The sequence below is a fragment of the Leuciscus leuciscus genome, assembly GCF_965113295.1.
Source record: "Leuciscus leuciscus genome assembly, chromosome: 15".
NCBI lineage: Eukaryota > Metazoa > Chordata > Actinopteri > Cypriniformes > Leuciscidae > Leuciscus > Leuciscus leuciscus.
This window is the reverse complement of record NC_138739.1, coordinates 33,312,012-33,330,889: the sequence shown is the minus strand read 5'-3', so window position 1 is coordinate 33,330,889 and position 18,878 is coordinate 33,312,012. Positions and strand designations below refer to the sequence as shown.

Genomic DNA, 18,878 nt, shown 5'->3' with positions numbered 1-18,878 from the left:
CTCATTTCTCAAGAGTAGATGGCTACTTAAAGACAACACGCACATGTCCAACACTATCTCACGACCAATTCGTACGAATTAGTACGAATGATAAAACGATGGCTAAATCGTATGAATTCGTACGAATTCGTACGACCTCACTCGTACGAATTTGTACGATTTGTCTAAACCCACGTGATGGGTAGGTTTAGGAGCTTTCTTTTTTGACTGTCATAATCTATCCCTCTGTATATATATTTTTTTTCTTCTTCTTTTTGTAAAGTCCTGGAAACATAAAAGTTGATTTTTTTTTCTTATTTTTTTTTCTGTTGGAACAAATAAATAAAAAAAGAAACTAAAATAAAAAACATTTGCTGTCTTTTACCACTGTAGAAGTTTACGTCATCTATGATGATTTCCATTACTGAGAGCCATGGAAATGTCAGATGAAAGCAATTGCTTTCCTGGAAACAGGGACCATTATTAAAAACAGGCTCCGTGCATTGTGTGGTTGTCAGAAAACTATCAGAAGTTGATGTGACAAAGTGGCTGGACAATGAGGCAGTTCTGATGAGCTCCAGTGTCCATGGGATAAATCCTGAGACGGTCATCGAAAGAGAAGCGCCATGTTACTGTGCCTAGACTTCTTGTTGTGGCTGAGCTAAAACAAAAACTGGTGGATTTGACTTGATCAGCTTGTACCCGATATCAAGCTGTACAAGAAAATGAACCATCCATTTGGTCCTGCATTTCTTTGACCTGGCTGCCACAAACAGCAGGATCACGTAGAGCAAAGACCATCAGATCTCCAGGGAAGGAGAAACTGCAGTATTTTACTTTAAGCTGCTGCTATAGTTGAAATGGACTCAAGCAGAGGGTGTTCAAGGTCAACAGGTTCACAAGATGTCCATGATGATGATGAGATGAGCATTCAAACTAAGAAGAGGAGGCCTGTTGAACCACAGCTAACTGACCATGTCAAAAAATACGGGGCTCTCTGTTTACCAAAGATGGTGGAGGCAGAACATGCATTACGGTTCAGGAGAGGAGGATGCAAAGGAAAAACATTTGTCAAATGTATCAGATGTTTGTGTGTTTCAAAGTGAAAATAAACTGCTTTCCTGTTGTACCATGCATGAGTCGTTGTTAGTGCTGTGTGTGACGTGATCTGCTCCCTTACCACGTCACATTCCTGAAGCGCCAAAAAAATTAAAACGCACAAGCCAATTCAATAAATATAATGCACACAATATGTTCTGTGAGATTCTGAAGTGTGCATTCGATGGACACTTTACTATCCCATAAGGCCACAGGAAAGGATTTGTGAATGGCAGTGAAGCGACGTGACTGACGCTGGTATGTCACATGATAATTAGCCTACAACATGGCGAATGTTGTACGTCCGGATTACATTCATACTACACACTCTCATACTATAATGTAATTTTTTTCGGTCCTTACCAGTGCCTGGATTCGTGTAGCTACACGATATAGCCTACTGATTCACAAGCTTGGTAACTATGGAGCTGATTAAACTAAAACTAAAAATGTCCTTTCCCAGTCACCGTACCCCAACATATGTCATGACGAAAAAATTATACCCTAAAATATAATTACATGAAGACAAAATTCCCTTGCCCTTTGCCTCAGTGGAGGTTTGAAGGTTTTCTCACTGAAAGCAATGCGCTACCACGTCACTGGACCCTTTTTCTGACAGTATAGTGACCCGAGGGAGAACGGGTAGACTTTTTAAAGAGGCAAAAGGGGAACAACCTTGACCGTCACCAAGTTGGGACAGGTGTTCTGCAATGACCATTTCAGTTTTAAAATCAGGTCATGTAGGCCTATTAGTTCCAGAGACATCGCTTTCGAAAGTGCGGGAGAAACATTATTTGTAATTTACATTGACATTTTTTTCTTTCCATCTTTAATTTTTACGTAATAAACACTAATCTAGAAGAAATCATTATTTTATTTTGTGCGCATGCAATTTGTGTGTAGGCTGTACAGTTTTAAATTAGCCTAGCCTAAATTTTGGTATTTAACATGCAATTTTAAAAATACAACAGCCGTTCTTTAAATTTGTCTCTCCATTGTTAAAAAAGGACGCAACAGTTCACAGACCAAAAATATGTTTCTTTTCTTTTTAAAAAAATTGTTGCATCTTCGGTCTTCGCCACACTCCAGCACTGCAGGCGTCGCTCGCTCGCTATTCATTTTAGTTTGCAACCCGGCAGTAAATTTATATACCGTACGAAGAAGAGATCGGGGTTTCGTTTTCCCAGATCTGTTTTTGAGAAGATTAGTATTTCAGTAATATTAGTATATGTATTATACCGGGTCACCATGGTCATCGGGTATGTTTACCTTTTTTTTTTTAAGGAAATCTGTATTCACAAAATACAATTCGAACAAGAAGTCCTGATGTATGCGCTCGTGTTTACATTTGGCCTGGTTTGTTTTGTTCCTCATTTATTTTATTTAAGATAGAATCAACAGGAAAACCCTTTGTACGTTATTAATGCATTACACATAGGTTGATTAATTAATGATAAACGGGTTCATCTGCAGTAAAATGTCTGCAACTATTATTTTGCCGCGGTCATAGCAGTTAGCATTAAGTTAGTATTTTGAATTTCAATCTTTTGCGTCCCGAAACGTGTGTAGCTTAATTTGAAAGTCATTTGATAATGCCTAATTACAGTGCATTCAAGATATTCAAGTTTTCACCAGTATGGTAATATGGGTAAAGATGCTCCCTTAAGAATATTTACTGCTAAATCATATATAGCGACGAGTTAATTATTCAATCATTTACAGGATGAAGGTGCAACCTCCAATATAAAATATTAAGGGAAATGCATGGAAACATATATAAGTTACTAATTTATTTGTAAATTTGATGCAGTTTGACAGTTTAGTTGAACAGTGATCTCAATCCATATGAAGTCACCATGAAATCAAAATTGTGTAATTGTGTATATATAATTTATCCGTGCTCATCATTGTTTATTTATTTTATACATGTGTCTCGTAATCTTTAATCAAAATAACTTCTCCTCTCTTGCATCAACATCTCTTCTCTTCTCTGATGACGTGTTTAATGGCGTGAGGGCGGGGACAACCAAAGCCAAACAAAATCAAGTCCCTCGCTGCATTTTTTACGTGTTCGAGAAGCTGTTTCACTCTAATATGCATAACAATAGTGAAGAAAAGACTATTGCAACTTCCGTATCATGCCAACTTTAACCTGGATCTCAGATATAGAGAGATTCATCTAAATTACACTATATAATATCTAGTTATAAAGTTACACAAACAGTCTCTCCTTGTTCATGATTTATGTTTAAAATACATGAAGGGCGGTACTTTTGTCCAATGAGATTTTAATGTTGGTGCGGCTCCCGGTCAAATCTCAGAAATTAAAACCAAGCAATTCACAAAATGTAGTGTACTAGCTTAGCTCACTGCTTATTGTGTTCATGGTCGGTTTATTGTGATAGTACAAAAACTAGTTTTATCTTGTTACTTTTAGTAAAACAAAGTAATTGCAGTCTGTTTTAAGTTTACGTTTTTATAATATGTATGTTCTCCATTATAATTTAAACCTAAAAATAATATTAAATGACGTGTTCCCTCGAATTTGGGACATTTTCACCTTAAAGGGATACTCCACCGTTTTTTCATATTAAACTATGTTATTCCCTTAACTAAGACGAGTTGATACATACCTCTCTCATCTCAGTGCGTGCACTTAATCGCTCTGGTGCGCGGCGACACTTTGATGCACTTAGCTTAGCCCAGTATATTCAATGGTATCTAACAGCAATGAATTTAGAAGTGACCAAACACATCAACGTTTTCCCTATTTAAAAACAGTTACACGAGTAGTTATACGACCAAGTAGGGTGACACAAAATAAAACGTGGCGCTTTTCTAAGCGGGTTAAAAAGGATAACTATAATGTATGGCGGAATAGCACTTTTGGTAATACTTCGACTCGGCGCAGTAAAAAGTCACGCCTGATCCTCTTCCCACTATTGACAGAAGTGAGAGGAAGAGGATCAGGCGTGACTTTTTACTGCGCCGAGTCGAACTTGATGTGTTTGGTCACTTCTAAATTCATTGCTGTTAGATACCATTGAATATACTGGGCTAAGCTAAGTGCTATCAAAGTGTCACCGCGCGCCAGAGTGATTAAGTGCACGCACTGAGATGAGAGAGGTATGTATCAACTCGTCTTAGTTAAGGGAATAACATAGTTTAATATGAAAAAACGGTGGAGTATCCCTTTAAACAAGCCTGTTGCTAATATCATGCTGTACTGGCTGAAGTTAAAGGAACTTGTTTTGTTCTGTTTCTGCAGTTGCGGCTTCATCTGTGTGTTTGCGGTGCTGATAAACAAAGGTGAGCATCAGAACGACACATCAGAAAGATAAATTCATGCCACAGACTGTGTGTTTAACAGTTTGTGTTGTTTCAGTGTCTCTGCAGGAAACGGTACATAGAGAGGGTGTTATTGGTGGTTCTGTTCTCCTGCCGTGTTCTTCCACTGAACATGATCTTAAACTTCAAGACACTGATGTACACTGGAGACACAATAGCAGCAAGCTTGTGTATGATATAGTCAAGGGTGAAGATTCAGTAGAGTCACAGGACCCTCGTTACAAGAACAGAGCCGAAACTTTCCCTGATGAGTATCTGAGAGGAAACTTCTCCATCAAACTCATCAATCTCACTCACACTGATGGAGGAAAATACATCTGCATCATCACACACTCATCTGAGCTTCGGACTGTACAGCTGATCATCAACGGTGTGTAGAAATGCTTGATTCATGTATGAAGTTGGTAGCACTTTAGAATACAGGTCTGTCATTAATAGGTAACTATGCAGGACAAATGAGTAGTTCTACATTAACACTTCAGGTACTATGAACTAATATGGAAACAAGCATAACTAATCAGTAAGGAAAAGCCAATTTAATACTGAGCTACTTCCTTATTAGGTAATCAATAATTACTGAATGAGATGAGCCTCAATAATAACTATCAACTAACCGTGACAAACTATAAGAATTACTTAAAGCCTGCTCTCCCCCTACTGACCTAATGAGTAAACATAAGGTGAAGCGCACTAGAAAGACAGGATTTAAAGTCCCCCTGTAGACAATAATTTTATCCCTTAAAGGGATGGTTCGGAGTAATTTCAACCAGGGTCCTTTGCACCATGACCTCGAGCCAAACACCCCCCCCCCAGAAGCTTTTTTCCCCTTGGTCGAACATTATTAAAGTTAGAGCTTATTTAGAGATATCAGCCGGATGGTTTAGTGCAGGCGCTAATGGATCCTAGGCTGTATCTCGTAAATTACCCCACTAATAATGCCTGGAATGGTACCAGACTTCTAGAGTAGTACAAATAGGTTCTGTACTCATAAAACGAGGCATTGGAAAGTTTTTAAGTACATCAGGAGTTTATTTAAATAACACTTGCCTGATGACTTATGTCATCATGCATTACTTCCTGCATAGTTTCCTATTAATGACAGACCATTATTCTAAAGTGTTATCTATGAAGATAATATGATGCCATAAAGAATCGCATGCGCAGGGTAAGATTTGAGAAAGTGTACATAATATTGCAAGCGTAAATTAAATTTGCATGCGCAAGAGAAGATTTGTAAAGGTGTAAATCACCTTTCAAGTGTAAGAAAAAAATATGTGTCAATATTCATGTATGTGAAACTGCAGGTTCAAGCTGACGCAAAATAAATAGGATCTATATCTATGTATTCTTCTGACTTCCATTTTTCCGCGCTTACACTCTTGGCACGGTTTTTGCGCATTCACACGGCCAAAAGCACTGCAAGCCTGTGAACAGCAATTTGCAAGCTTAAACAACAGAGCCAGGAACTGCAAAACAGATTAATTGCGTTAAATGTTTTAGTTAGATTGGTTGCAAATGTCTAAATGACTTGTTGTGTGCATGGTGCAAAAAAGTTCCCGAAATAACCCGATTTGTACAGTTGCGTCTTTCTTTTACATGCGCTTCCAGTTTTGGCACAATTCTCTCACTCATTGAGTTTTGCAAGCGCAAAGAGGAGGGCGGGTCCACCTTCTTCATGTAGCCAATCAAATGAGCTTCTCGCTGACTCTCGATTTACTCTTATCTGATTGGTTCAATAAACACGCCAGTCACTAAAAAAGTAACTAATTATAAAAAAAAAACAGCAACCAGGGAATACACAGCATCTTGATATGTTTATATATAGGGCTATACAGCCATCTAGTGGTTACACAATGGCATTGCAGGTGATAAATGGTGCATCATTTAGAGATGCTCTTAAAATACACGTTAAAGGGACAAATATTATTGTAACTCAATTTAGTAAAATAATAATAATTCTGGAATCCTCCCGATCAGTAGACAGATGAAATTATGCATGCAGTAGTGCAGATACTAGGCCTACATTCAGCAGCATCAAGATTACAAACTGATATGGGCTGATGAGCAGGATACATGCACAGTGAATACACAGACATTTTCTTTCTTAACACACCAGCTCGAAATTCAGTATGGACTCATATAGTCAGCCTAATGGTGCACAGCCTATTAAGCCATAGCATGTAGCCTATGTGTGCATTAAAAGTACCATTTCGGCAACAAGAACGTTTCTGAACCAAATGAAGATAAAAATATGTTCTGGTGACTGGCGTGTTTATTGAACCAATCAGATAAGAGTAAATCGAGAGCCAGCTAGAAGCTCATTTGATTGGCTACATGAAGAAGGTGGACCCGCCCTCCTCTTCGCGCTTGCAAAACTCAATGAGTGAGAGAATCGTGCCAAAACTGGAAGCGCATGTAAAAGAAAGACGCAACTGTACAAATTGGGTTATTTCGGGAACTTTTTTGCCCCATGCACACAAGAAATCATTTAGACATTTTTTAACACAATTAATCTGTTTTGTAGGTGCTGCCTCTGTTGTTTTCGCTTGCAAATTGCTGTTCACTGGCTTGCAGTGCTTTTGGCCGTATTTGTGCGCAAAACCCGTGCCAAGAGTGTAAGCGCGGAAAAATGGAAGTCAGAGGAATACAGATCCTATTTATTTTGCGTCAGCTTGAAGCTGCAGCTTCACAATACATGAATTACACTTACGAATAACAGTAAAATGCTGCAAATATTTTTTTCTTGCACTTGAAAGGCGATTTACACCTTTACAAATCTTCTCTTGCGCATGCAAATTTAATTTACGCTTGCAATATTATGTACACTTTCACAAATCTTACCCTGCACATGCAATTCTTTATGGCATCATATTATCTTTCATAGTTACCATGAAGTTTTTAATAAAAAAAAAGTTCAAGGTCACTAGTTATAGATGAATCTCTTGCCTTTATCACAGTGAGGTATTTTGTTTGTTGCAGAATCAACAGCAGGAAAAGAAAGTAAATCCACTGAACATGAAAACCCAGAAGATGAAACTGGATCAGACAGTGTGGAGACTTCATCGAACCTGTTTACCATTCTATTAACTGTACTAATAATAAGTATACTGATTATTGGCTGTTTAATTGTATTTTACTGTAGAAGAATAAAACAGCAAACTCACTCGTTCTCTTCTGTCAGGACAGAAAACAATAAACAGTGATTTAAATGACATGTCAGTCCTAAAAGTTTCAATTTCCACATTATCTCACTATTTTTACAGCTGTCACTGGGTCTTTCTGGTGCTTGTTACTCTGTTTTGAGCTGTTACATTATTGCCTTAAACACTGTTTGTTCTTGCTGAATGAGATCTTCAAACACTGAAACTGTAGCTATATTTTTAAAGGTAAAGGACCAATGAGACTGTCAATGTTACTGCCTTAATTCTGAAGTCTGTACTTCATGTTTTGTTGTCAATATTAAATGTATTTGTTATAAATTATATTATGCATGTTAAAATTAAAACATTTACCAATGATTATATATATATATATATATATATATATATATATATATATATATATATATATATCTGTTAACAGATTTCCAGTGGACAGTTTATATATATTTTTTTTTTAAATCTTTTCCTATTTCAAGTTTTTATAGAAGAAACTATGACAGTTTTACTCTCCCCTGCACTTATTTAAGTTGCCTTATTATGTTGCTCACAAACCTAATGTCTTAATAATTACTTAATGTAAGCCTTAGTTTTTAGTGTCTTGTAAGAATGTAAGATGCTATAAAAGGGCCCTTAATAATATCAGAATAATGTTGGATGTTGTTGATTCAGATTTGATTTCAGATGAGAGCTTTATTTTTTTATTATTATTGTTTTTGTAAAGCTTTTCATTCTTAATTTCTTTTTCTTTTCAAAGAAGAATTCTGGTGTTGGTCCGATTTCATCAAAGCAATTCAGATACTTTTACTTTTTTTTAATTTATTTTTTTATAAACCAACTTGTCTTATGTTCGACACAGAAATCCTCCCAGTGAAGAATAAAGTAACTTTTCAATTGTCATTTCTAAGGATAAGAGTACATGTTTTTTTTTATTATGGAAAAACTAAATATTTGGTTTCATACTGTAGAATCTTGTTTCTCAAGGGTAAACGTTTGCTTTCTAAAGCTGAGACTCTCCCCTTGCTTGTTCAATTACTTATATTTATGTTGGTGTAATTATGTTCTTTAAAGTATGAAAATAATATTCTTGGTTTTAATAATTATGTAATTTTTATTTATTTTTTGCTATAGTTGAAATGAACAGCGATGAATGAAATAAATAAATGTAATCAAACTTACGTGAGTTTCCTTTCATTGACAATTTCATTCTGCTCCTCAAGTGAAACACTTCCCTGAATTATGTGTCAAACACACTGTTGTCATGACTTCAGTTTATTATTACTGAAAACGCACAACAGGAGCTTCCAGTTTTAGCCTCCTCCCTGACCTCCAGCGAAACCGAAAGAGAGTGAACTTAGCATTAATTTGCAGAGTTTTTCCATTTGTTTGCCTTTCAAATGTTAAATAGCACCGGATGTAGTTGATAGAACAGAAAAATAGTAGTTGCTCTTTCTTGAATGAATTTATGAATAGTTTTACAAGAAATTACCTTTATTGTGATTTGTTTTTGTTGTTTTTTGTTATATCTGAACTAATTTCTCTTGTTTTCATCCTTACAGACTGAGCTAAAAAGTGTAATTTTCTCTGACAATGTAATATAAAGACTTTATATATAATATATATATAGTCTTAAAGGGACTTTGATGTAATGGGAGGAGATTTTTCAAGGAGCAGTCTGTAGGAATGACAGCTAGTGGTGGAAATAGTTACTGCAGTGCAAATTCAAAATATCGGAGATCATTGTTTCTAGCACCCCCTCCTCCTCAGACTCGACACTCACGAGGGTTGCCAGTTTGAGCACACGCAACAGGAACAAGTGCAATTGACAATGAAAATTGCCACCGTGCAGTATCACACGGACCAAAACAAAAACAGACATTCCAGCACGGAAACGCACATTTCAAAGTAAAATAACTGGCTGTAGAAGTGTTTTTCAGAGAAACAAGTATGTGACCTCAGCATGTTTCTGCAAACATGTTATTTTTTTTGCTTTAGTACAGTGAAAGTTACATACAGCTCCTTTAACTGATTACAGTCAATAAAACCGGATTATCGGGTCAATGGACCAATGCAGTACTATGATCTTTATGATTTGCAGCTAGCAATGCTTTTATAATAATATTTAAATATTGAAGCCTATAACTGAACATTGCTAACAAGAATTGATCAGTGAGGAAGAAACTATATGAACACGATTTTACTAAATGATAATTTTCTGAATGTCTCGCACATTCTTGTCATGTCTTGACTTCAGTTTGTCACTGTAAGAGCACGACAAGAATGCAGAGCTTCCAGTTACATACTCAGGCTGTTTGCACGACACTATTTTCAACTAAAACATTTTTTCATCATGAGTGAGATCTACTGGCCTGTCATGAATCCGTGTGAACGGGGATCATTTTGACAATGGTTGGCGAAAAATGCAGGGGCTGTTGACACAACACTGTTTTCAACTAAAAACGTAAAACTTTTTTTGCGTTTTGGTCGTTAATTTACACAACAATCGCGTTTTGAGGGCCTGAAAAGGCAAACTTTTGGAAAAGGGTTTTAAAGTCTTGATAGCGTTATTATCTCCGTTTAAACTACAAAAACACGAATTTGTGAAAATGGTGATGTCATGCACATGTATATTACGTGTTCAGTCTATATGCATCTACTGTTTCTTTACAAAGTGACATTGCCACCTACTGGCCTGGCATGAATATTACAGCGTTTTAATCGTTTTTACAAAGTCAAGTTCTTGAAAACGTTACCGTTATAGTCTCCATGTAAACTTAGGGTACGTTTACATGACAACGATACGCTTAAAACTGAGAAGTTTTTCCTTTGAGTTTTCTGCGTACAGACGACACCATAGTCAAAACGATCCCCATTCTCACAGATCCGCGAAATGACTAAAAACTACTCGATTACTATCATAACCTCAGTTCCTTGAGAGTAGGGAACGAGTATTGCGTAGCTATACGCAGTGGGGAAACTCATTTTCCTCAATTTACTGAAGCCTATAATGCAAAACGCATTTTGCAGCTGCACAGCTAGCACAGTGAGTGTCTGGCTCACTCATTGGCTGTGCTTCGGCAACTGCACATCCAATGGCGCGGGCGCCTCTGACGTGTGCGCCAATGAGCTAGCATCACGCCATTACACATCAGAGCCCACCAAGAGGGCGCAGCATTAGCCCATATTAGTCCCCGAAAAACGCAATTTTAACAGGTTTAAACGACTGAAGCGACAACTTGCCAGGTTACTATAGTGCGGCCGGCTACGCAATACTCGTTCCCTACTCTCAGGGAACTGAGGTTACGATAGTAACCGAGTAGTTCCCTTTCGAACGGTCACTTCGTATTGCGTAGCTATACGCAGTGGGGACACCATGCAAAACGCTGCACTTTAAGTAACTGGTTGCCTTCTGCAGCTCAGGACCCCTGAGCGCACAGAAACAAGCCAGAACCCAAGTATATATAATGAACAGACCGGACACCGTCGGGTCTAGTAATATATATATAAACTTAACCAACATAATGTACTAATAGGACCGGACACTGTCGGGTCTATCAGTATAGGGAAAATATAACCGGCCAAAGGCGGGTTTTATAATAAAATGTATATAAATATAACCGGCCAAAGGCGGGTTTTATAATAAATGTATATGTGATTGTGCACAGTGACATAATTTGTAGACAAGACCAGACACCGTCGGGCCTTAATCATACCGAAAATACCTTTGCCTGCAGGGAAGGTACCTCCATATTATAAAACTTCAAAAATGTGGAAGGCAAGGACCAGCCGGCCGCATCACAAATATCCTGAATGGGAAAACCAGAGGACCAAGCCCAAGACGAGGCCATGGCTCTAGTCAAATGAGCCTTGATACCTATAGGGCAAACCTGACCCACTGAGGTATATGCCATAGATATGGCATCCACTATCCATCTAGACAGTCTTTGCTTAGTGACTGGATAACCCTTAGATCGGCCACCAAAGCAGACAAAGAGCTGTTCTGATTGTCTAAAAGACGCAGAACGCTCCAGATAGATTCTCAGTGCTCTGACAGGGCAGAGTAGATTAGCCTCCCCATCCTCTGCAGAAAGGGGGAAGGGCTAATAATGTGATAAACTGTGCTCTAAACGGCGTTGAGAGCACTTTGGGTACATAGCCATGTTTGGGTTTGAGGATGACCTGGAGTCATCCAATCCAAACTCCAAACATGAAGGGCTCACGGAGAGGGCCTGCAGATCTCCCACTCGCTTGATAGATGCCAGTGCCAGCAGGAGAGCAGTCTTTAGCGAGAGAGGTTTAAGATCAACCGACTGGAGCGGTTCAAAAGGTGGACTTTTCAGGGCCCCAAGGAACGTGGAGAGGTCCCAAGATGGCACGGATGGAGGTCTGGAGGGGTTCAACCTCCTAGCTCCTTTTAGAAACCGTACCACCAGGTCGTTTCTTCCTAGTAATTGGCCAGCCACCGGAGCATGATGAGCTGCAATGGCTGCCACATACACTTTGAGCGTGGACGGGGAACGGCCCGCATCCAACAGCTCCTGTAAGAAGGAGAGTATCACAGATACCTCACATGACCCTGGATCAAAGAGTTTTTTCGAGCACCAGCTGGAAAACCCTGACAACTTCAGAGCATAAAGGCGCCTGGTAGACGGGGCCCTAGCCTCAGTGATAGTGTTTAAGACCTTCTCAGGAAGGTCCCTGGGTACCCATTTAGGGGCCAGACATGGATGGAGGGCCCATAAGTCGGGTCGCGGATGCCATATCGTCCCGTTGGCCTGTGTGAGGAGGTCTTTCCTCAGCGGAACATGCCAGGTGACTCTGTCCGATAACTGAACCAGCTCAACCACGGCCTGGATTCCCAGAGGGGGGCCACTAGGAGGACTGGGCATCCGCTCTCCCTGACCCGTTTGATGACCTGGGGGATCTGCATAAAGGGGGCGACTGGGCCAGAGATGGGCCAGCGCGTCACTGTTCTTCGAAAAGAACACTGCGCAGTGGGTGTTGGTTCTCGAGGCGAAAAGGTCGACTTCGGCCTCGCCGAACACACTCCATATCAGACTGACCGTCTGTGAGTTCAGGGACCACTCGCCTAGGGGAGTGTTGCCCCGTGAGAGAATATCCGCACCCAGATTCTGAATGCCAGGGATATGCGCTGCCCTCAGATAACTCAGATTGGTCTGTGCCCACAAGAGGAGGTCTCTCGCTATGGCGTATAGGTTGCCCGACCTGATGCCGCCCTGGCGATTTATGTAGGCCACCACTGACGTGTTGTCCGTGCGGACTAAGACGTGGTGACCTTTGAGGTTTGACAGAAACGCTTTGAGGGCCAAACAAACTGCTTTCATTTCCAGACAGTTGATATGTAAGCTCTGCTCCATGCTCAACCAGAGGCCGGAGGCAGGCTTGCCCTCGTGCAGCGCTCCCCAACCTAGGTTGGATGAGTCTGTAAAAAACACTTTCCTCCAGGAAACTACTCCCATGGTCACACCCTTGTGGTACCAGTCCTGAGCCCGCCAGGAAATCAGAGTCCGTAAACAACCGTGATTCACCATGATGCGCAGGCTGCCTGACTGCCATGCATGGGTTGGCACGCGGCGTTTGAGCCAGTGCTATAGCGGGTGCATGCGTAGTAATCCCTTACGGAGTACTGATGATGCTGTTGCCATGAGACCGAGAAGTTTCTGAAATTTCTTTAGAGGTGCGCGCTCACCTGCCTTGAATGAGGCTGCTAGCGTTCGCACAGAGAGTGCGCGCTCTTGTGTAAGCCGCGCTGTCATCGTTATAGAGTCGATAACTGTGCCCAGAAAGACCACACTCTGGCTGGGGGTCAGTTTGCTCTTGGTTACATTGATTTTGAGACCCAGACATTTCAAATGGGCGAGAATCACTATCACCCTGTGTGACAGTAGCTCGGTTCTCGACTGTGCCAGCACCAGCCAGTCGTCGAGATAATTTAGCACGCGCACTCCCTGATGTCTCAGGGGAGAAAGCGCTGCATCCATGCACTTCGTGAATGTACGGGGTGCTAGGGATAGACCGAACAGCAGAACGGTGTATTGATAAGCCTGACTCTCGAAGGCGAATCTCAAGAATGGCCTGTGACGAGGGTTTATCTGAATGTGAAAGTATGCATCTTTCAGATCCAACGTAAAAAAAAAAAAAATTTGGTCTGGAGGAAACTTGCGCGAGGATATGTTTGGTAGTTAACATTTTGAAAGACCGTCTCATGAGAGCCTTATTCAAATGTCTCAAATCTAGTATGGGTCTGAGACCGCCGTCTTTTTTAGGGACTAGAAAATAGCGGCTGTAGAAACCCGAGTGTTTTAGCGCGGGGGGGACTAGCTCTATCGCCCCTTTTGCTAACAGATTCTGTATTTCGGCGCGAAGCACGTGACACGCGTTGCTTCTCACCCGAAGTCTCGACAACCGCCTGAAAATTTGGGGGTCTGCGAGCGAATTGGAGCGAGTAGCCTCGCTTTATTGTGTTTATGACCCAACTCGACACATCAGGGATGGCTTGCCAGGCCAACGCCCGTGTGGCTAGGGTTTGACACACAGTTTGGGATGGGCCGCCTAACACAGGGGGACCTGATACCCTTACATTGTGATTTGTGCACATACTGAGTGTTGGACTGACTGTACAGGCTTTTGTCTGGGGGAAAGTCAGTGTAACAACTGGGAGGGGGCCGCCTAGTGAAGGGGGACCGTGAACCCGTGTGTTGTGATTGTGAAATTGTGCTTTTTGTGCTTTACGTGGGTCGCCGTGAAAACAGCGTTTGTTTGTAGAGGCACGCGCAGTGCAGCGCGCCAGTTGACAATAATAAAAACTTTTATTTTATTTAAAAGTTAGACAGGGAGCTGTGAGAAGTGTCATGGGATTTTGAGCAGTGACTATCTGTAGCGTGCGCTACAGACTGCAGTGATAGTGTGCGGCATGAGTGGCGCGCTTGTAACGGGCCTAATGGCTGATTTGAGAACGTTCCCAGCCGCCTGTGAGCGGGGGCTGTGGGGGAACATTCATTTCTCACTCTGTTTGAGCTGCTGCGAGAACAGCGATAGTTTGCAGCAGTGCATGGTTTAACGGGCCCCTAGACTGCAGCTATAGCTCTGCTAGAATCGTGATTTAACATGACTAGCTGGGCATGCTTCGTCCAATTGCACTCGTGCTGGGCTTAGATGGGGGGCGGGGTCAAAGCCCGACCAACCCCTTTCCCGGACGTTGCCAAAGAGGGTGAGTCACGCAGGGGCGGGGAACTCGTTCGCTTTGGTAAAAAGATTCAGTGCAGCCGAGATTCGAACTCGGGTATCTGGCGCGAGAGGTGGTTTGCCGCCCCAAAGGAGAGCTAGCCGCGAGCGCATGATGTAATAAGCCCGTAGGCCTCGTGCAGATGCATCCGCACGTGGCACAAGAGGAGCGAGGCATTTGGAACAACGCTCGCGCTCTTTATAAATCACAATAATAATTGAAAGGATATGCGTCGATGCCGGATGACCACAGGAGAACGGCGACAGGAGAAAAAAACGACATGTGTTGAAGGCGTAGTCTGCTGTATGCTGCTCGCTCAGGCTGATAAGGGCTTGTTTCAACGGCGAAGGCTTTCAGAGGATTCAGAGACGTGAAGTTGCCGCTGAAGGAGTAAAATCTGCTAAAATGGCGTTTTTCGGGGACTAATATGGGCTAAGGCTGCGCCCCCTTGGCAGGCTCTGACGTGTGCGCCAATGAGCTAGAATCACGCCATTACACGTCAGAGCCTGCCAAGGAACGTGTAATGGCGTGATGCTAGCTCATTGGCGCACACGTCAGAGGCGCCCGCGCCATTGGATGTGCAGTTGCCGCAGCACAGCCAATGAGTGAGCCAGACACTCACTGTGCTAGCTGTGCAGCTGCAAAATGCGTTTTACATTATAGGCTTCAGTAAATCGAGGAAAAGGAGTTTCCCCACTGCGTATAGCTACGCAATACGAAGTGACCGTTCGAGAGGGAACCCTGTATTCTGCTGCCAGGTCATTAGATGGCGATGAAGCACTATAGACTGAACATGTAATATGCATGTGCATGACGTCATCGTCTTCGGAGATTCACATTTTTGTTTTTTACACAGAGACCATTTTTTAAAACTTGCACTTTAAAACCCGTTTTCAAAAGTTAGCATTTTTATGCACCCAAAACGCTGAGCTTAAACTGCTTAATGGATTGATGATGTTGGTGGAGGATTAGGTGTTGAAAAAAGTCTGTATGTGGTCAGAGCAAACTTGACTGCCTCTGATTGATGTGGGAGAAGTTTTTTCCTGTCTGCTTCAGAGCTGCAGTAGATTCATTTTAAATGATGTTGTGTGAGAGGAACCAGGTTTCATTAGATTCAACTGTTTTAATCACGCAGTAACATGAGGATCATTCAGCTTCAGCTCTGTGAGTTCATTACATGTTATGAATATTTTTTACATGTGCTTTATAAACAGTGATTTTATGTGGCTAATCTTACTTTTTTTTTATCTTATAGATGTATTATTCTGTTGTCGAGCTGCAGTCTCAGATCAACTAACTGATTTGGGATCAAATGTGACCATAAACTGTGATCTTGATGAAAATGATGTTTATTGGATTTTACTGAAAACACCAGATCCTCCAACAGTGATTCTTTGGTCATTCTCAACATCAACATCTCCTTTTTACACAAATAAAACATTTAGAAAGAAATATTCACTGCAATTTAAACATCGTCTGGTTATTAATAATGTGACTGTTGATGAATTAGGAGTTTATTACTGTATGAACACACACACACCTCCAAAACTCAGCAACAGCACCAGACTGCACTTCAATGGTGAGTTCATTTGCATTTTCAGTAAACTATGCTTATTGATGATCACTGCTTACATTTGTCATTTACTACTTTATATTTTATTTTATTATATGACTTTATATAGATAGGCCACTTCAGAAAAACTTAATTATATTCTCATTCATTATCATTATTTTCAGTTTTACAAAATCAGTGCCATTGCACTAACAGTAACAGTTTTTACAGTAACAGACTGTGGACACTTTCTTTACAGAATCAACTCAACTAACTGTGTGTCACAATCAGACAGCGGAGGAGTTTATTGATCAGACACAATGGCAGATTATTATTATCATCATATCTGCTCTGATGAACGGGCTTCTGCTCATTGTGCTGATCGGTGAGAGATTTTCAGCCATATGTAAAAATATTAATATAATGCTTTTTTTTTCAGATGAAGAAAATAATTGGAGAAAATATAATACTACCTTTTTTAAATATTAAATCTAAATGAATTATTTCATATTTAGGACTGGTAAAGGTGTTTGTTGTTGGAAACAGAAGGTCAGCAGAAGAATCACAACTCAACACTGATATACAGCAAAATCAAGTTATAGAAGAACATGACTTACAGGTATAAATGTGACATCATCTTAACTAATTATTTTCTGTCTTGAAATTAGCATTCCTGCTAGCTTCCTTAACATACATTTTTGTTCATTTTGGTTTAATTGTAACTGAAATTGCTGATATTTCTCTTTCAGTACGCCACGATGGATTTTTCCAAGCTGCGTAGAAATATTCGCTCCAGCCAAATCAACAGCACATATGCAGCTCTAAACCTGCCGAAGTCATGATCACACGAGTATGACTGATCTTACTTTGTTCACTTTTTCTTAATGTTTATTCAACTTCTATCCACAAACTGTTTGGCAGCTTAACACACATGACATTAACCAGCCAAACATTCTTACATTCTTTAGATCAGGGTTTTTTTAACTGGGGTCTGTGGGAAAGTTCAGAGAAAAATAATGGTTTTTTTTTATTATTTTTATTGATTCCATTTTTGATATTATTAAACCAGTTATTTTAAGTTATTTTATTGAATTGTGATATTTTGTTTTGTTTCTCATCTAACAGCAGGTAGACAAACACAGTGTCTCCTTAACAGAAAGTAAATATTTTTCCCAACAATACTTTACTTATATTTGTAGTATGCAGTATGAATGTTTGAATGTTTTATACATGAAAATATAGCCACTAAGGAATCATATTTTAATATATGATAATATATCATATTTGGGGGTCTGTGGCATCAAAAAGATTTTAAAACCCCTGTTTTTAAATGAAATTTATGTGTTTAAAAACTTTTCTCAATTCAAAGGTGTTTGCCTTGGAATAAATGTATATTGTAGACAATTTTGGTTGAAACTTCTTTGAGCAATTGTTGACATAATATATTCTTCAAAAATACTTTAGTCTCTAAACTGTTGTGACACAATAAAGGAAATATCTTAGAATGGAGATTGTGCACATTTATATGAAATCTGATTGGTTGAGTTTTCAATGCTGTTGGACACAGAAGAGTAATATCTGAAAGATTTCCTTTTTTGTTAGGATATAGAGAACTGTTTATTTTGTCAATGTGCTGTATAAATGTCTGTATAAATGAATATGTATAAAAAAATCAGTTAAATAACCACAGGTTGATAAAGTATGTTATTTTTAGTTAACAAACTGAAGTTTTAATGCTTGCCAACATACTTGTCTCAAGCTCAGCACTCATTATTGTTGCTACCGCCGCCTTTGTCTTGTCGTGTGTGTGTGTGTGTGTGTGTGTGTGTGTGTGTGTGTGTGTGTGTGTGTGTGTGTGTGTGTGTGTGTGTGTGTGTGTGTGTGTGTGTGTGTGTGTGTGTGTGTGTGTGTGTGTGTGTGTGTGTGTCTGAAGTAAATGAATGGCATAAATATTTTCTAGGTGGAAAAACATTGTCCTTTTATTTTGGATGTACTCCATTATTCATTTAACTCCCTTTAATACCTTACATTCTTAGACATACATTACATTTTCAGTTTTAAAATATATAAATAGTGTATATCATGCAAACATCAATTTACTTCATTGAAAAAATCTATTTCAGAGTCATAATAAATAGTCACTATTGATGAATTAGATTATGACTGTGTTGTCTGATTCTTTTATAATACATAATAAAAAAAGTAACAAGGTCTTACAACATCATATATACACATTCACTCAGACATAAAAAAAAAATGATGTATATATATATATGTGTGTGTGATGCATGCCAGGCCATGATACACAGCACAATGCGGTTAAACTCAACTGAAGCGCTCGACCAAAACCATAAACATGTTCCACTGGCTTGGGCACAGCCAATGATAAACAGGGTCTCTCACCTTTGTCTAGAGTGGGGTTTAACCTTAAACGAGTGCAAAGTGTTTTCAATACCATTATACATTTAGGTTATCTCAGTTCTCACAGTTGTCTTAA

At 39.9% G+C, this 18,878-nt stretch overlaps 2 protein-coding genes and 1 long non-coding RNA gene across 3 annotated transcripts in view; 1 reads left to right on the top strand and 2 right to left on the bottom strand.

Moving 5' to 3' along the window:
• The window catches only part of LOC309475527 (ICOS ligand-like), a 104,707-nt gene that overhangs the window by 33,958 nt on the left and 51,871 nt on the right, over positions 1 to 18,878 (bottom strand). The gene's annotated exons all lie outside the window — the stretch shown is intronic.
• Positions 2,227 to 7,937, top strand: LOC309475528 (uncharacterized protein). Its single transcript, XM_082138372.1, has 4 exons — positions 2,227 to 2,336; positions 4,346 to 4,386; positions 4,463 to 4,795; positions 7,405 to 7,937. The coding sequence occupies exons 1-4, from the start codon at positions 2,326 to 2,328 to the stop codon at positions 7,626 to 7,628; spliced, it is 609 nt and encodes a 202-aa protein (XP_081994498.1). The 5' UTR covers positions 2,227 to 2,325; the 3' UTR covers positions 7,629 to 7,937.
• Positions 2,335 to 18,878, bottom strand: part of LOC309475549 — a 209,829-nt gene continuing 193,285 nt past the window's right edge. Inside the window, exon 3 of the long non-coding RNA XR_014197715.1 lies at positions 2,335 to 2,400. This is a non-coding gene — a long non-coding RNA (uncharacterized lncRNA). The remainder of the gene's footprint in view (positions 2,401 to 18,878) is intronic.

Excerpts from the sequence above, each read along its gene's own strand:
- LOC309475528 (XM_082138372.1), top strand. Across the intron at positions 4,387-4,462 it reads TGCGGTGCTGATAAACAAAG|TGTCTCTGCAGGAAACGGTA; the intron begins GTGAGCATCAGA and ends GTGTTGTTTCAG. Across the intron at positions 4,796-7,404 it reads TGTACAGCTGATCATCAACG|AATCAACAGCAGGAAAAGAA; the intron begins GTGTGTAGAAAT and ends TGTTTGTTGCAG.